This window comes from Leptonychotes weddellii, chromosome 2, assembly GCF_054177405.1.
Source record: "Leptonychotes weddellii isolate Sample4059 chromosome 2, ASM5417740v2, whole genome shotgun sequence".
NCBI classification, from domain to species: Eukaryota; Metazoa; Chordata; class Mammalia; order Carnivora; family Phocidae; genus Leptonychotes; species Leptonychotes weddellii.
In genome coordinates this window covers 133,464,063-133,481,875 of record NC_138370.1, presented here as the reverse complement: position 1 = coordinate 133,481,875, position 17,813 = coordinate 133,464,063, and the positions used below count along the sequence as shown (strand labels likewise).

The 17,813-nt window shown below is 35.2% G+C and overlaps 1 protein-coding gene across 1 annotated transcript in view; it reads left to right on the top strand.

The window, feature by feature from the left end:
* The window catches only part of ADGRL3 (adhesion G protein-coupled receptor L3), a 777,343-nt gene that overhangs the window by 557,620 nt on the left and 201,910 nt on the right, over positions 1 to 17,813 (top strand). Inside the window, exon 8 of the mRNA XM_081813155.1 lies at positions 2,920 to 3,000. Coding sequence (XP_081669281.1) covers positions 2,920 to 3,000 — 81 coding nt within the window. The remainder of the gene's footprint in view (positions 1 to 2,919; positions 3,001 to 17,813) is intronic.

Genomic DNA, 17,813 nt, shown 5'->3' with positions numbered 1-17,813 from the left:
AAAATAAAAAGTAAAATAAAAACAGTATACATTTGCCATGCTTTTTATCTTCCTAAGCTCTTTTTGAACCGATCACATTTTTGGTTGAATATTATTCACCATAATGTCTAGAAGAATTATACATGGAAGTTATTGATGGTTTTAGCCACAGTTTGTTATTATTACCATTATCTTGCAGTAATTCTTAATGAGGGGGTGGATATTTGATAGTTATTGGGTTGTTTTTTTTTCAAACTATAATTCTCCATGTTTTATAATGCTCTCCCTGATGAAGAGCATTTATCTCCCTGAGATTCATTGCCTCAGTTAACCACGGATTAGAATAGGTTTTATTACCTCTTATATGTTTTTGTGGAGACAAATGTGTGATCTAAAGTGAAGGAGAATTTTTTTTTTTATGTATTTGATTAATGTAGTTAATCAACAGCAGCCTCCATGATTTCTAGTTTTTATTCTGTGGATCAGAAATCTCAGTCACCAAACTGAAATCTATCACTGCATTTCTGACATTCCTCTAAGACTGAGAGTCTCTGTCAATTCCTGTCACTGTAGCTCTCCCTGCCACACCTCATCCTGCAGTTTGCTGGAGTTCTCATTGGAGAGAGAATGGACATTTTGACAAACCAAGTTCAGGACTTGACTGTCAATATCCTCATCCCATTCTGCTGCCTCTTTGATATCTCCAGTCCCCCTTAGGGACATACACACTGTGATCTCGTGCTACCTAAAGTATCCTGTTGAGCACTCTTGAAGTTATGTGCTTATCCCAAGAACAGAGGCAAATGTGACATTTAAGAGGACTTTTTACTTCAAACTAAATGTAAGGTGACAGTTTCACAAGCAGTTACTTGTCAGAGTTTAATCACTAAAATCTATACACTTTTTTTTCCAGGTTTAGTATACGGAGACCTTCTTTGAGAAAAATATTCTGATACACTTGAAAACACTTACATTTGGAGTCAAAATGCCCCTGGCCTTGCTATTTACTAGCTGCATGTGTTTGAGCAAGTTACTCAGTCTCCTCTGCTTGTTTCTTTGATTTAAAAATATGAGTATGTTGGCATAGCACCTACCTTTAAATCCCCGTAGTGACATGGTTGCATAAATGGAGATGATGTATGTATGAATGCATGTTAGTTATTATATGTGGTAAAAGTCCTGTTCCTTGATTAGACACGAAATCAATATTATTTTATATGCTGAGATTATTTGGAACCAATATAAAGTCAAAGATTTTTATTTTCATTTACATAATCGATAAAGTTTCAAACCAGTTCATTTGTAATGACACAGGACCTTAAAAATAAAAAGTGATTTTGCAATCAAGTATGCTACATAGGTAAGCATTAGGTGTTTTCATAATTAAGATAGCCTAAAGTTTTTATTAAGTTGCATTACACATGGACTGCTACAAGGGCACAGTCACTGTCTTACTTCTTTCATAACAGTGCTTTTAGTATTCCACTGAAACATGGCCAGTGAATGCACAATATTCTTAGTTACCATTATGAGGGGCTCTGTATATTCCCATGTCTCCACTGTGTCTGCTGTTAGCTAGAAAAAGGCTGGGAGCAACAACAACTACTATCAACAGGGAGCCATATTAATTATTTGAAATGTGCCTCATAAGAGGAATCAGCAGAGTTTATTACAAGTCAAATATTACTTGAAACAGGAAGGTTACTCTAACTGTTATCATAATCCATGTATCATTAACTTTCCTTGTTTAGGAAAAGAGATTAACAACGCTGTAAATTGCTATAGTAAATGTATAAAATATAACGGCATATTCCCATTGTAGAAAGAAATTGGTGGGTCCTCTGCTTCTATCCAAACCTTTTTTTTTTAGAAATAGTTTTAAAAAGTAGCTTTAGGGGCGCCTGGGTGGCTCAGTTGGTTAAGCGACTGCCTTCAGCTCAGGTCATGATCCTGGAGTCCCGGGATCGAGTCCCGCATCGGGCTCCCTGCTCGGCAGGGAGCCTGCTTCTCCCTCTGACCCTCCCCCCTCTCATGTGCTCTCTCTCTCTCTCATTCTGTCTCAAATAAATAAAAAAAAAATCTTATAAAAAGTAGCTTTAGAAATTGAACTGACTCTGTGATTATGCCTTCTTCCGCGAAATTCTAATTGCTTACTGAATCATCAGTATACAAAGTATAGCTACTTTGAACATTAGAAATTTTTTTGTTTGTAAGCTAGCAGTTTTTCCAGTCAGCACCTTGGCCTTCAAATCAACATCTTAACTCGTAAAACAGAAAATATGTTACAAAGTATGTGACCTGGCAGAATGGTTTGCAAGGAATAGAAAATGAATTCATCTACCTGCTTTTTATATCCTGGCTAGTTATTGTTTTTCCATAAAACACACTGAGCAGGAAGGAGTAGTTTTCTATTCAAATAATAGAAATAAATTATAAAAAGTAAAAAAAAAAATTAACCAAAGTTATAAAGTTATTTAAGTAAGTGCTACCCGAGTTTATTTAACATTGATGCCAGTCTGCAGACTGCATATTACTGGTCTGGGACAATGAAATAAGTGCATAAATTGAGAATTTAGCAAATTGATAGAGTGCTTGTTGGTTTAATCTGACAGTAAAAAATGTGGACTTGTATTGTTTATGTCTTTTTTTCTTCCATTTTATTTTTCTTGTAAGTCATTTTCATTGTATTTTTAAAAGTGTCATTCTACAATAAATGTGTAATTTAATGGTAAAAAAATAGGTAGTTTTAAGAAGGACTGATTTAATTGTTTGATGTTTGGATGATGCATAATGCTCCTGTGTTTGATTAGCTCTGTCTACGTGGTATAATGACAATTAATTCAGTGTGAAGAAAGATAATATGACATCATAAAAACAAACAAAAAGATGTAAAAAGACATAACTGCAATGTCTGCTTAACATTTATTTTTGGGTCCACAGGGCAGACACATCATGGACAGGTGTCTTACATCTCTCCACCTATTCACCTTGACTCTGAGCTAGAAAGACCCCCTGTTAGAGGTGAGTTGATTATTATTATTATTATTACTACTACTATTTAAAGAAAAAGAAACTTTATTATTTTTGATGAAGACAATTAAAATAGGAATAGTTGTAAATACGTATTTTACAGTGCAGTGCCTATTTAAAAAGTGGGGAGGGGGTTATAATGTACAAGGAATCTGATAACAGAAAGAAGAAATTTTATTTATAAACTAAAATATGAAATACTGTTCTGAGAAATATTTGTAAAACAAAATAAGAAATAAGGATACGTAGTGATTCAACTACAGGAGGACTATTTGAAAACCAACTTAGATTCAGAGATTACCAGATAACCATTACATTTTATTGGAATTTTCTTCTTCTACTATCCTTTTTTTTAAATAAATTAATATACTTTAAACAAAGTCATATTGACAGATTTATTTCCTTTCAAAGTGATATTTTATATTTTATATTTTCTTTTTAAAGTCATTTTAGTGTTAATATGATTATTTAGTTTTAAAAATATATAAATTAAAATTATGATTTAAATTGATGCCATCTGTTTAAAGATTTTTTAAAATAGTCATACAAAATAAAAATTAAAAGTAACATTTATTTTCCCATAATCGACAGAATTTGTCTTTTCACTTTTAAAGAAATACTTATTATTTTCAAAATGTATTATAATGTTCAAAGCTGACTTGGCTGAAGTTAGATGTTTAGTAGGTAGCAAGCTGGTTGGTTTTGCATGGAAGGAAACTCAGTCAATTCTTGGTAGTCACCTTAATGTCATCTGGGATGATGGTCACATGGCTCTCATCATCCAGCAGTCTCACATAGGCTCATTCCTATTGTGACAGGATTCCCAACAATAGGTAGACAAGTCCTAAAGCTCAAATATTTTTCAAGACTCTACTTGTGTCCTGTTTGCTGTGTCTCATTGGCCAAAGCAAGTCACATAGCCAATCCCAGACTTAAAAAGGGAGAAAATGACTCTTATTGCTTGATTGAGGAACCAAAATCCAAAGGACCATGGATAAAGATAAGAGGGGAATTGGGTCATTTCAAACTACCATAGCAAGGCAGAAAAGGGTAAAATGAAGTGAGACAAAAATTGACTGATAAAATAAAGGAATTTAAAGCCAATTAACTTAAACTTGGGAGTTCCAGACCTATTTTATCATTGGTTTCCTCAACTAGTACACGGAAGATCAGATATAAGAACTTCTCAGTGTCTTTGTGAAGATTAGGGATAATACAGAATAGAATCTGGCATCTGGTAGGCCCTAGATATAATGTGGCTATCCCTATGTACTTTTGGGCTCACTGCTGTAGCATAGGGAGGAAAATTGGACTTTGAAGCCAGGCAGACCTAAATAACCTTAGGCAGCTTCTTTCTGTCATCTGTAAATCAAGGATAATAACATCACCCCAGCAAGTTTATTAGGATAATTAAGTAAAATAATAAGTGCCAAGTTCCTGGCAAATATGTGACATAAACTAGACCCTAAAGAGTTAGAAGGTAGATAGGCATTATTAAAAGCTCCACTTTACAATGGCACAATCTTGGTCAAAATAGTGATGGTATTGATCTGGTAAAGAATGAATTACTAGAATCCAGCAGTCATCTCTGCTTGATATCGGCCTCAAATCGTCCTCTCTACCTTAGAATGATTGTCTTGATAACTTCTAGTTTTCATAGCATTCCTCTATATACATCGACCCAGAGCTCTTCCTAAACTGCTAGTAACTGCAGTTAGAGTTACTAGCTCATGTGCCACAATTCTGCAACATTCAGAGAACAGTTAAAAAGGTAAAAAAAGAGGTTTGTATAAATTATCATCACATTGAAAAAAATCTTTTGCTTTTTTTTATTAAAACTATCTAAAATTCATTTAAAAACAAATATTGGAAATGAGATAGAGTTGGCATAATAATAGCATTACTCTGGAACCACAGAGTATTTCCTTTCAGCTTTCAGCTGTCACCCCTCATCTTCATTTGCTATTTTTAATTATACGGAATACGGCTGTTGATACTTATATGCAGATGAACTCTACATATGTCTATATCTATATCTATAAATAGAATTTCTCATGGGGCGCCTGGGTGGCTCAGTTGGTTAAGCGACTGCCTTCGGCTCAGGTCATGATCCTGGAGTCCCGGGATCGAGTCCCGCATCGGGCTCCCTGCTCAGCCGGGGGTCTGCTTCTCCCTCTGACCCTCCTCCCTCTCATGCTCTCTGTCTCTCATTCTCTCTGTCTCAAATAAATAAATAAAATCTTTAAAAAAAAAAAAAATTTCTCATGTATGTTATAGGTTTTTATATGAATTATAAAGTAATACATCAGGTTCTTTAAATGAAATGGAATTCTAGCTCCAATAACTGTATTTTTTTTGTGAGATATAGAACAACATCCTTTGAACTCCCTAAAAATTAACATTAGCTAACCATTTTAGCCTTCCTTTTTCTATTTTTCTACTATAATTATATACATATTGAGAATATGAAACATTTATCTAGATATTACTGTCTCTCTATATTCTCTCTCTACATATATTCTCTTACTTTCCCTTTCTGTACCAATTTCTACTAGTCTACATGCATGTTAATGTTTTAGGAATTATTGCTTCACGTATTAATTCCTTATGTATTTTATGGACCTGTATTTTTTATAGGAATATCATATTTAATTTTCTGACATTCATCAAAGTAACAATACAAAACAACAATATTTAAAATGTTATCGATATAGTTACCAATATTAGCACAGGGAACTTATTGATAGAAAATATTAACTATTTAGGGGCGCCTGGGTGGCTCAGTTGGTTAAGCAACTGCCTTCGGCTCAGGTCATGATCCTGGAGTCCCGGGATCGAGTCCCGCATCGGGCTCCCTGCTCAGCAGGGAGTCTGCTTCTCCCTCTGACCCTCCTCCCTCTCATGCTCTCTGTCTCTCATTCTCTCTCTCGCAAATAAATAAAATCTTAAAAAAAAAAAAATATTAACTATTTAACATACGGTAACATATCAGATTGCTTCAAATATTTTGCCATTTTATTCTGTTCTCATCTGAAATATTTTGGATTAGTTGGTACTTTTATACACACATACATATATATATATATATATATATAGTGATTGTGCTTTGAGTATTTGAGATAATGAACTAATAATTGGTAACTTCGGAATTGTGTTGTAAAACTCTATTCTGAAAAATAATTAAGTAAGCATATCTCAAAAAATTACATTTTTTATCACGTTTTCTTTTTTTTTGTGCCCTCAAGTTCTATATCACCAATGAATCATTATGATATTAATCCACGTGCCACTATTCTCCCTCCTTTCAATTGTCTTGACTTTTCACTTTTCTTTCATTTTTTTAAGAAAAAATATGACATTGATGCATTTGTTTATTATAATATGTTTCTTCTTTAGTGTTGTGCATTTTAATTCTGACCAACATGATCTTAATAACCATATGGAAAATGTAGTAGCAGGTTACCAAATAGCCTTGAATAAAATATTGTGATCTGCATTTCAAAGTAGCAGCAGTTTATAAATTCTGTAGAACTTAGCCACTGATGAGTAAATTTGAGAGATTCTATTCTTTAAATCTAATGTGATCATACATAGCATTTGGTTACATAATTTATGCCTGTGATAGCTTTATATGCATTCTTCAATTTACAGATTTTATTACTGAATAGGGGTGTAAATTCCAATAGTTTACTAGTGCATTAATGTCACAATACATTACAAGGTAATTAACCAGACCTGCCACTATTAATAGAAAAATCGTCACAGCCCTCACTATAAACTTCTTAATAGAAATAAGATCCTGAATCAGCATTCACCATTATAGTAATTTTTCTTGCCATATGTCTCATTAATCAGGACTTAAAAAAAAGCTTCATCTAGAAGCACTATTATTTTTAAACCTTTCATTATTAAAACAAGTTTGTTATAATTTTCTAGTTAATTTAATGGGATTGATTATATATTTTTATGCAAATATGTTCTACATGCTTTTGAGACATATTTCCCCATTTTTTATATTATAATTGGAAATGAAAAACTACTTTGGTAGTTTTGTAGCAGATTTGTAAATAAGCACATTGGAGTTCTTAGCAGGACTCATTAAGAGTTGTAGTTCTGAACGTCATGTGTCCTCACCAACTATTCTTTATTCCTGACCTTTATTTTCCTCCTAACTACTCAAATGCAAAACCCCTTACCCCAGAGTTATGTTTACATTACAAGCAGACTGACAAAAAGAAGGTGGTTGGGTGGGAGTTTGTGTTGGAAGTTGAATCAGAATCCTAAGCAGAAGTATATATTATTTGAGACTCAAATATATCAATTGAGGCATGCCCTTGAGTTGAGACTGTATTGTTTTGTTATTGATGTTGTGTTGCTTCATTGTTTTCCTGTACAATTTTGTGACAGCCTTAGCAATTATAGAACCCAACCTAGGAATCCTTCGTAACATCACTAGCAATTCAAGTTAGATAAATTCCTGTCAATAACCCAGGGGAAAAAAAAAAAGTTCTCTTCTGAAGAATGTCCTCCATTTATATTACTAAAAATGATATTTATAATGTTCTCCTGTATAAACAGTTTGACAGTTACCAATACTCTCCACCTTCCAATGTAGTAAACCACTAGTAGTAATGCTGGTGAAAACAGTTTGTATTTATTTTGTATAATTTTCCTTTAGGTAAGATCTTATATTTAATTAGAAGTCTAATGCTAAATACTAATTTATGCATTTGCTAATTTGTTGACAGTTACAAATACTCTGAAAAAAAAAAAACTAAAATATTTGGGCACATTTGAAAAATTACATTTATTTATTTATTTATTTATTTTTTTTAAAGATTTTATTTATTTATTTGAGAGAGAGAGAATGAGAGGGAGGAGGGTCAGAGGGAGAAGCAGACTCCCTGCCGAGCAGGGAGCCCGATGCGGGACTCGATCCCGGGACTCCAGGATCATGACCTGAGCCGAAGGCAGTCGCTTAACCAACTGAGCCACCCAGGCACCCGAAAAATTACATTTATTTTTTAGGTCTTTTTTTTTTTTTTGCTATAATAAACTGAGTAATATAAATATGCTTCAATTGGCACATAATCAATGAACTAGAATAATGCCAAGCATTAAGTTTTATGTGCAAATTGAATTACATTCAGCAAATCCACATTGAAAATATTTTTTAAAGTTCAAAATAAACAGATGGTCCTGCCTGGTGCATCTATATTTAAAAATAGGCTATAGCCAAAGATTTAGCATCACAAATTAGAGACATTAGCACATCATACTATCTAGTGGAATGTAAAAACATTTGAAATTGATTAAAATAAAATAAGAACAAGACATCTGGCATTCTTATTGAGGAGTCTCCAGGCCTGTTTTTTAGTATTCTATGGTGGTATTTTTCTAACTTCTCTTGTGTGCAGACATTATATGGTAGAACATAATTTCCTAGTTTTATCCACCCTTAACCCAAGGGAATAAAAATGAAACTTGCATATAACAGATTACTTTGACCATGTTAAATAAACACACTTTTTCTACACTTATAAATGCCAAACATTTTTTTACTGTGTTTAAAGTACACTGTGAACACCTACAAGATAAAGCTTGTTAATATTAATGGTAAATATCATTCCCATTTATTAAGTATGTATCTTGTATCAGACACAGGAAAAAGTATTTTATATGCATTGTCTCATTTCATTTTACAAGGATCCTATCACTTTTTCATTCAGACTTACTGGTCATCATCATTGTATTTCTAGCATTAGGCATACTACTATATAGTAATACTTGAAATTAGGTTGGATTTAATTGGAGTTAAATCCTAAACTTAATGGTAAAATATACTTTTTATTCAGTATTATTAGAAATAAGTATGAAGGTTTTATCAATTATAACATACTTTACAAATATAAGTCATTGTTTAAAAGCCAGCATTTATCATTTGAAATAATTTAGCACAATCCTACAGGCCCCTTGTGGTATATAATTCATATGTTGAGAATCATTATTCCAGAAAGTAGCCTGATCTGGTAGGTTTTTACAGTAGGTTCTTGGTCATCTAGTCCTGATAGTCCCTCATGAGCCTGAAAGAAAAGGGAGACAGAGTTTGTTTGAATTCTACTTTTACATTGGCTCACAGAATGATATTCTTAGTACTTAGAGGACATTAAATAGAGGCTTGATACTGTTGTGATCTGAACAACCTCTTTCAGGTTCAGTGTAGCTGATGGTAGATCCAGTGATAATGATCCTTGACTTGAATGACATTTCCTCCATGGAGCCTGTTGCTCAAGGCAAGGGAAAGTCTCTGGAACTAGGATGGGTCTAAGCAGCTATGACCAGGGTTCAGTTCTTTGAACTTCATACTTCCCCACCCAACCCCCATCCCCAGCACCCTCTGCCCTCCAAAGATTGCTCACTGGCCCAGCTCTCCTAAGATTGTGCCTTTAAGTTCCAGGACTGACTACTCTTTGTTTTTCTTGGCTTTTATTTTCATTTGGAAAGATGGAAGTGTAGCTGCTTTATCTTGTTCAGAGAGAAAACAGTTAGCATTTTTTGAATGTCACAACTTTTTATAGCAAGCTATTGCTAGTTAGTAATAATAATGATAGTAATAATAATATAATAGTTAACATTTATCTTTAAATCATACGTTCAAACTGAAAATTACCCACATGACTCCCTCTCTCCCAATTACCATAGAATATCAATCATAATATTCTTCTGAATATTCCAATAGATACATACTTTTTGAGTGGACATGGTATGAACATTTAATATTTACAATTAACATTTGTTCCTGGCTCTATTTGAAGCTTATGATATGGATTACTAATTTCATTAATTTCCTGAATCCCATGAGCAGGTAGTATTATTATTGTAATTTTGTGAATAAAAAATTTGAGCCATTGAGAGATTCTTTTTTTTTTCTTTTTTTTAAAGATTTATTTATTTATTTATTTGAGAGAGTGAGAATGAGAGAGAGAGAGAGTACATGAGAGGGGGGAGGGTCAGAGGGAGAAGCAGGCTCCCCGCCGAGCAGGGAGCCTGATGCGGGACTCGATCCCGGGACTCCAGGATCATGACCTGAGCCGAAGGCAGTCGCCTAACCAACTGAGCCACCCAGGCACCCCGAGAGATTCTTTAACTTCATAAAGGTCAGATTAAGTATTACACATTGAACCCAGGAGTCAAACCCAGGCATCTATGAAGATTCTACTCTTGTCAGTTTTTCATTTATACAATAGGAATCGTGATTTAATTTCTAAAACAACATACTATATAGCAAGTAATTAGTAATGAAACATATTATCAACAAGGGATCAGAAGATCTAACTATCCATAGTACAGTATTTTAAAGAAAATTCCTCACCATCTCTATTAGTCATCTTAAGAAAACAATAGGGCACAAGTAGTGTGAATACTTTACTATTTAGTACCCAGTGACCAATAAGTTTTTTGTGTATCCATGTGACATCCATCCATATGTCTTCTTCCGTGAAATAGAATATCTTTGTTGTACTGTTACACTGTTACTTTTTACTCTTTTCATAAAATATCTTACTGTTTCTCTCAAAAGAATTATTGAAAATCATACCATAAAAAAAAGTCAGGCATTGTGATAAATTACCCTATTTTTGTAGTTTTCAATATCCTCTCCCACAAATGGTTATTATTTGTGTAATCACCAGAAAATAATTTTATACCAGTATACTAAAAATTAATTATCTTATTGCCTGGAGGAGACAGCTAGCTGATAGTTGTGTTGACAGCTACTACCAAAGCCTGGGGTGGAGGAGGTTTTGACTTCCAAATGGAATAATCACCCTTGTCCCTGCCTATTGAACACTCACAGTTGCAAAGTTCCGATTCTTTGGTGTACTCACACACATATCACTCACGCACACACTCATGCCCTCAGGAGTATCTTCTTTAATGATTCTTACTTGGCAATAGATTTAAAAGACAGCATGGTAAAATCCATATATGTTAAATCCTTAAATTTTAAAATATCTTTTACTCTTAGAGTCAATTGCCTAAGATTAGATAAAGATCTCTTTTCTCTTAAAATACATTTATATACCTTGACAGGAAGGACAGTAAGCGTTGGGACTGTTACATAACATTCACTTACATATCACTACTTGGTGAATGAGGATCTTGTTTCCCCAGCTGCTAAAAATCATATTCTTCTCTATGGGAAGTGTTGATTTCGGCAATTATTCATCCTATAACATCCCAAACAGTATTACCTTCACACTAAGAGGCACTTAGCTCCCTTGATGTGTACTAAGAAGCACTTTTCTCTTTGTTTGTGTATCTCTGGGTCTAGCAATAACTTCCAGTTCTTAAGAGTCCAGCAAAAAAAACAAAAAAACAAAAACAGTTTCCCTCACTGGAGCAGGTGCTCCTGTTAAGTTTGGCATCACATTCTCCTAGATGGAGTCACATGGAAGTATGCAGCTTAAATGCTAATGCTGGCATTTAATCTGCTAACCCCACCCCAGGTGGCTAACTATATGATCATGGAAAAATCTCATCTCCACAACAACAACCTGTTTCCCAAATTTGTTTAAGGATCAAATACCAAATATGATACTATATATGAAAGTGCTTTATACCTTATAAAATGCTGTGTAAATATTGCTTAGTATAATTTAGCAGCAATCTTTTTTGCTCCAGTTTAAAACTCAGTGTAGCTCATACATGGTAAGATCAAGAAAATAAGTCCTCAGAGAGTTTACAATGTTCTTATACTCCTAATTTCCTACCGGCTTAATTATAATACAGTTTTATATTAAAAACAACCAGGTTTTTTTTTTTTTCTGTGAATGTCGATGCATTTAGTTTCAAACATGTATCAAACATAAAACTATAGATCAGCTCTTTTTTCTGTGGTCTTCTGAAAGACTAACTTTCAGTCAGTGTTGAACAAGTATTTTCTATGTGATTGCATCTTACACATGGGTTAGATTCTGAAGTTAGTGAGTGAGGTCAAAAAACAAAAACAAAAACAAAGCCTACCTTCAGAAATCCTCTAAATTACCCACAAAATACAATATATCCAACAGTGAGTTATTCCTCAATATCAGAAAATGTGAATATAGAGATACCTAAAACCTCTTTTGGCTGTGGTGATACCTATTTGATGAACCGTGTGGGGAAACATAGAACTGAAGAAACACTGTCCCTGTCATCCTTTCTCTCTGGGCCATGTGCTCATTGATTAAAATGCCAAGTGAAATTGTTTCCTAAATGCTTTATGAACGTATGTAGTTGAATTTAATTCAAGTCAGTTTTGCTGTGACAGTACTATACTGAATGCCAACTATTTGCCATGCACTTTACAGGGGACTGGCCTGCAGTGATGCACAGGAGAGGAAAGATGTTTGTCCTCAGGGGCTTTACCTTGTATTGGAGGAAGTCAACAACAGATCAATTATATATTACATAAATAAGATTATGAATTGGGTTATGGTTAGAGTATAAAGGAGATATATGAGGTGGATGGTCAAGAAAAACCACTCTAGGGGAGCCTGGGTGTCTCAGTCGGTTAAACATCTGCCTTTGGCTCAGTAAATGATCACAGGGTCCTGGGATGGAGCCCCATGTTGGGCTTCCTGCTTGCAGGGAACCTGTTCTCCCTCTCTTCCTTGCTCATGCTCTCTCTCGCTATCTCTTTCTCTCTCCCCCTCTCAAATAAATAAATAAAAATAAAAATAAAGAAAAGAAAAACAACTCTAGGGAGGTGACTATTGAGTTGAACTGTGAAGAATGAAGGTGAGTTGTGTCTTGAGTTGTATCTATTCTTTATATATTTCGGATACTAACCCTTTATGAGATATGTCATTTGAAAATATCTTCTCCCATTCAGCAGGTTGCCTTTTAGTTTTGTTGACTGTTTCTTTCACTGTGCAGAAACTTTTTATTTTGATGTAATTCCAATAATTTATTTTTATTTTTATTTCCTTTGCCTCAGGAGACCTATCTAGAAAAATGTTGCTACAGGCTATGTCAAAAAGATTACTGTCTGTGCTCTCTTCAAGGATTTTTATGGTATCAGGTCTCACATTTAGGTCTTTAATCCATTTTGAGTTTATTTTTGTGTATGGTGAAAGAAAGTGGCCCAGTTTCATTGTTTTACATGTGGCTGTCCAGTTTTCCCACATCATTTGTTGAAGAGACTACCTTTTTCCCATTGTACATTCATTCCTCCTTTGTCAAAGATTAATTGACCATATACTTGTAGGTTTATTTCTGGGTTTTCTGTTCTACTTCATTGATCTATGTGTCTGTTTTTATGTCAGTACCATGTTGTTTTAATTACTACCACCTTGTAATATAACTGAATATCTGGAATTGTGATACCTCCAGTTTTGTTTTTCTTTTTCAAGATTGCTTTGGCTATTCACGGTCTTCTGTGGTTCCATACAAATTTTAGGATTATTTGTTCTAGTTCTGTGAAAAATGCCTTTGGTATTGTGATAAGGATTGCAATAAATCTGTAAATTGCCTTGGGTAGTATATACATTTTAACAATATTTGTTCTTCTATCCCATGAGCATGGAATGTCTTTCCATTTCTTTGCATTGCCTTGAAATTTTTTCATCAATGTTTTATAGTTTGCAGAATACAGGTCCTTTACATCTTTGGTTAAGTTCATTCCTAGATATTTTATTGATTTGGTACAATTGTAAATGAGATTGTTTTCTTTTCTTTTTTTTTTTTTTAAGATTTATTTATTTATTTTGAGATGGGGGAGGGGCAGAGGGAGAGGGAGAGAGAATCCCGAGCAGACACCGTGCAGATCATGGAGCCTGATGTGGGGCTCGATCTCACAACCCTGAGATCACAACCTGAGCTGAAAGCAAGAGTTGGATGCTTAACCCACTGAGCCACCCAGACACCACCGGGATTGTTTTCTTAGTTTCAATTTCTGCTGCTTCATTGTTAGTGTATAGGGGTGCAACAGATTTCTGTACATAGATTTTATATCCCATGACTTTATTGAATTCATTTATCAGTTCTAGTAGTTTTTTGGTGGAGTCTCAGGATTTTCTATGTATATTATTACGTCATCTGCAAATAGTGAGTTTTACTTCTTCCTTATTAATTTGGATGCTTTTTATTTCTTTATGTTATCTAATTGCTGTGGCTAGGCCTTTTGGTACTATGTTGAATAAACATAGTGAGAGTAGACATTCTTGTTCCTGGTATTAGGGGAAAAGCTCTCAATTTTTTTTTACCGTTGACTATGATGTTGGCTGTGGGTTTTTCATATAAGGCTATTATTATGTTGAGGTACGTTCCCTCTAGACCTACTTTGCAAGGGTTTTTATCATGAATGGATGTTGTACTTTGTCAAATGTTTTTTCTACATCTATTGGAATGATCATATGGTTTTTGCCCTTTTTCTTACTGATGTGACATAATCATGTTGATTATTTTGTGAATATTAAACCACCTTTGCATCCTGGGAATAAATTCCACTTGATCATGGTGTTCCATTTTTTTGTGTGTATTGTTGGATTCGGTTTGCTAATATTTTGTTGAGGATTTTTGTGTCTATGTTCATGAGAAATATTGGCCTATAGTTCTCTTTTTTTGTAGTGTCTTTATCTTTTTGTGTCAGGGTGATGTTGGCCTCATAGAATGAATTTGGAAGTTTTCCTTCCTCTTGTATTTTTTTGGAATATTTTGAGGAGAAAAAGTATTAACTCTTCTTTAAATAAAAAAAAAAAATTCTTAAAAAAAAAAGGGTGGCTCAGCCAGTTAAGCATCTGTCTTAGGCTCAGGTCATGATCTCTGGGTCCTGGGATTGAGCCCTACATTGGGCTCCCTGCTCACAGGGAGCCCTATTCTCCCTCTCGCTCTGCTCCTTCCTGCCCTGCTCATGCTCTCTCAAATAAATAAATAAATAAATAAATAAATAAATAAATAAATAAATAAAATCTTTAACTCTTCTTCAAATGTTTGGTAGAATTCGCCTGTGAATCCATCTGGTCCTAGACTTTTGTTTTTTGGGAGTTTTTTGATTACTGATTCAATTTCACTGCTGGTAATCAGTCTGTTCATATTTTCTGTTCTTCCTGCTTTCATTTTGATAGGTAATGTTTCTAGGAATTTAACCATTTCTTCTATGTTGTGCAATTTGTTGGCATGTAGATTTTCATAGTATTCTGTTACAATTGTTTCTATTTCTGTGATGTTGGTTGTTATTTCTCTTCTTTCATTAGAGATTTTGTTTATTTAGTTCCTCTTTATGTTCAAATAATTCAGTTTAAAAATGGGCAGAAGACATGAATAGACATTTCTCCAAAGAAGACATACAGATATCCAAGAGGTATATGAAAAGATGCCCAACATCACTTAACATCAGGGAAATGCAAATCAAAACTACAATGAGATATCACCTCACACTTGTCAGATTGACTAAAATCAAAAACACAAGAAACAAGTCTTGGCACGGATATGGAGAAAAAGGAACCCTCTTGCACTGTTGGTGGGAGTATATATATAATATCTATATAATGGACTATTATTCAGCCATAAAAAAAGAATAAAATCTTGCCATTTGCAGTAACATGGATAGAGCTAGAGTATAATGCTAAGGAAATAAGTCAGAAAAAGACAAATACCATATGATCTCACTCTTTGTGGAATTTAAGAAACAAAACAAGTGAGCAAAGGAGAAAAAAGAGAGAGAGACAAACCAAGAAACAGACTCTTTTTTTTTTTTTTAGATTTTATTTATTTGAGAGAGAGAAAGAGAATGAGTGATGGGGAGGGGCAGAAGGAGAGAGAGAGAGAGAGAAGCAGACTCCTTGCTGAGCAGGAAGCCCAATGTGGGGCTCCATCCCAGGATCTGAAGATCATGACCTGAGCTGAAGGCAGCCTCTTAACTGACTGAGCCACCTAGGTGCCCCAAGAAACAGACTCTTAAGTATAGAAAACAGAATGATAGTTACCAGAGGGGAGGTGGGTGGGGGGGATGGGTGAAATAAGGGATGGGGAGGAGGGGCACCTGGGTGGCTCAGCCATTAAGCATCTGCCTTCGGCTCAGGTCATGATCCCAGGGTCCTGGGATCAAGCCCCACGTCAAGCTCCCTGCTCAGAGGAGAGCCTGCTTCTCCCTCTCCCACTCCCCCTGCTTGTGTTCCCTCTCTCGCTGTCTCTCTCTCTCTCTCTGTCAAATAAAAAAATCTTTAAAAAAAAAAAAAAAAAGGATGGGGAGGAAAGATACACTTACCATGATGAATAAAATAAAATACAATAAAATGATAAAATGATTTTAAAAACCACATAAATGGACATGATTTCTGGAACAAAGTGAGATAGGGAACTAAGGATATAGGCAGAGTACTTATTTAGGACCCAGATCAGGCAGCCTTTTTTTTTTTTTTTTCAAGGAAAAAACAGAGATGGACAAGTATTAGAGCAATAAAAACAGATATTTTTCCCCCAGGACTATTGCAATAGGGAAAAAGAGCAGTATAGGGGCGCCTGGGTGGCTCAGTCGTTAAGCGTCTGCCTTCGGCTCAGGTCATGATCCCAGGGTCCTGGGATCGAGCCCCGCATCGGGCTCCCTGCTCAGCGGGAAGCCTGCTTCTCACTCTCCCACTCCCCCAGCTTGTGTTCGCTCTCTCACTGTCTCTCTCTCTGTTAAATAAATAAATAAAATCCTTAAAAAAAAAAAAAAGAAAAAGAGCAGTATAGAATGGGCATCAACTCCAAGCATAGCATGGACAAGTGGGAATGTATAGCCAAGGAACAGGGTGGGAGGTCACTGGATGGAAAGTTACTAAGAGGAAATGTCAGGGGGATTCTGGAAACAACTTGATGGGATTTTTGCAGAAGACAAGCCAGAGTGATCAGACATCACCGAGGGGGTGGTAGAGGATGAGAAACCTGATCAGATACAGAGTGCGATCAGATATGGAGCATGGGGGGTTATGGCTAAAATGATTTAGTAGGTAGTTTTCTTTGCTGTACCTGGATTTTACACAAGTGTAGAGATGGTCCTAAGAGAAGGTTCAGGAGCCTAATTAAAGTTTGGTCAAGCAAAGAGTCTTTGCCAGCCTAGTAAGCCCTGAAAGGAGTTAAGATTTTAAGAGCTATGAAGGTTTTAAAAGTCCCTGAAGGGTTTTTACACAGAATACTACATAATCTGATTTTGATTTTTAAAAGATGACTCTAGGTGAAGAATGGCTTAGAGAGAGGTAAATCCAATCATCTAGGTATGGCCTTTCCTTAAAATTTCATTTACAGAATTCTCTCTTGCCATTTAAATTCTCTGAAGATTCTCTTCCCTCTAGCTCCTCCATTTTCCACATTACTAGCTTCTGGGTAATGTGTGACTTCTCATCTCTGAGTCAGAAGTAGCTGACGGATTTGGAAACAGGCAAATTTAGATTGCTGTGGGAACAAGTGCTGAGCCCTTTGGAAGCAGAAGCTGAGAGGACACACGCCTGGAGTCCACTCAGTGCCCAGGGGAGGGGTTACAGGGCCTACAGGGAAGAAGAGCATTTCCTAACACATAACCAATGAAAAGACTACTTTTGCTTCACCCTTAAGGATCAGATTCTCAAGCTACACATGGAATATTGATTGTGTTAAAATAGGCATTGTTTTCTGAAAATAGGCAGGGAATGATCCCAATCTTTTGGTACTGGTTGAGACCTGATTTATGACCTAGGATGTGATCTATTCTGCAGAATGTTCCATGGGCACTAGAGGAGAATGTGTATTCCATTGCTTTGGGGTGGAATGTTCTGAATATGTCTGTGAAGTCCATTTGGTCCAGT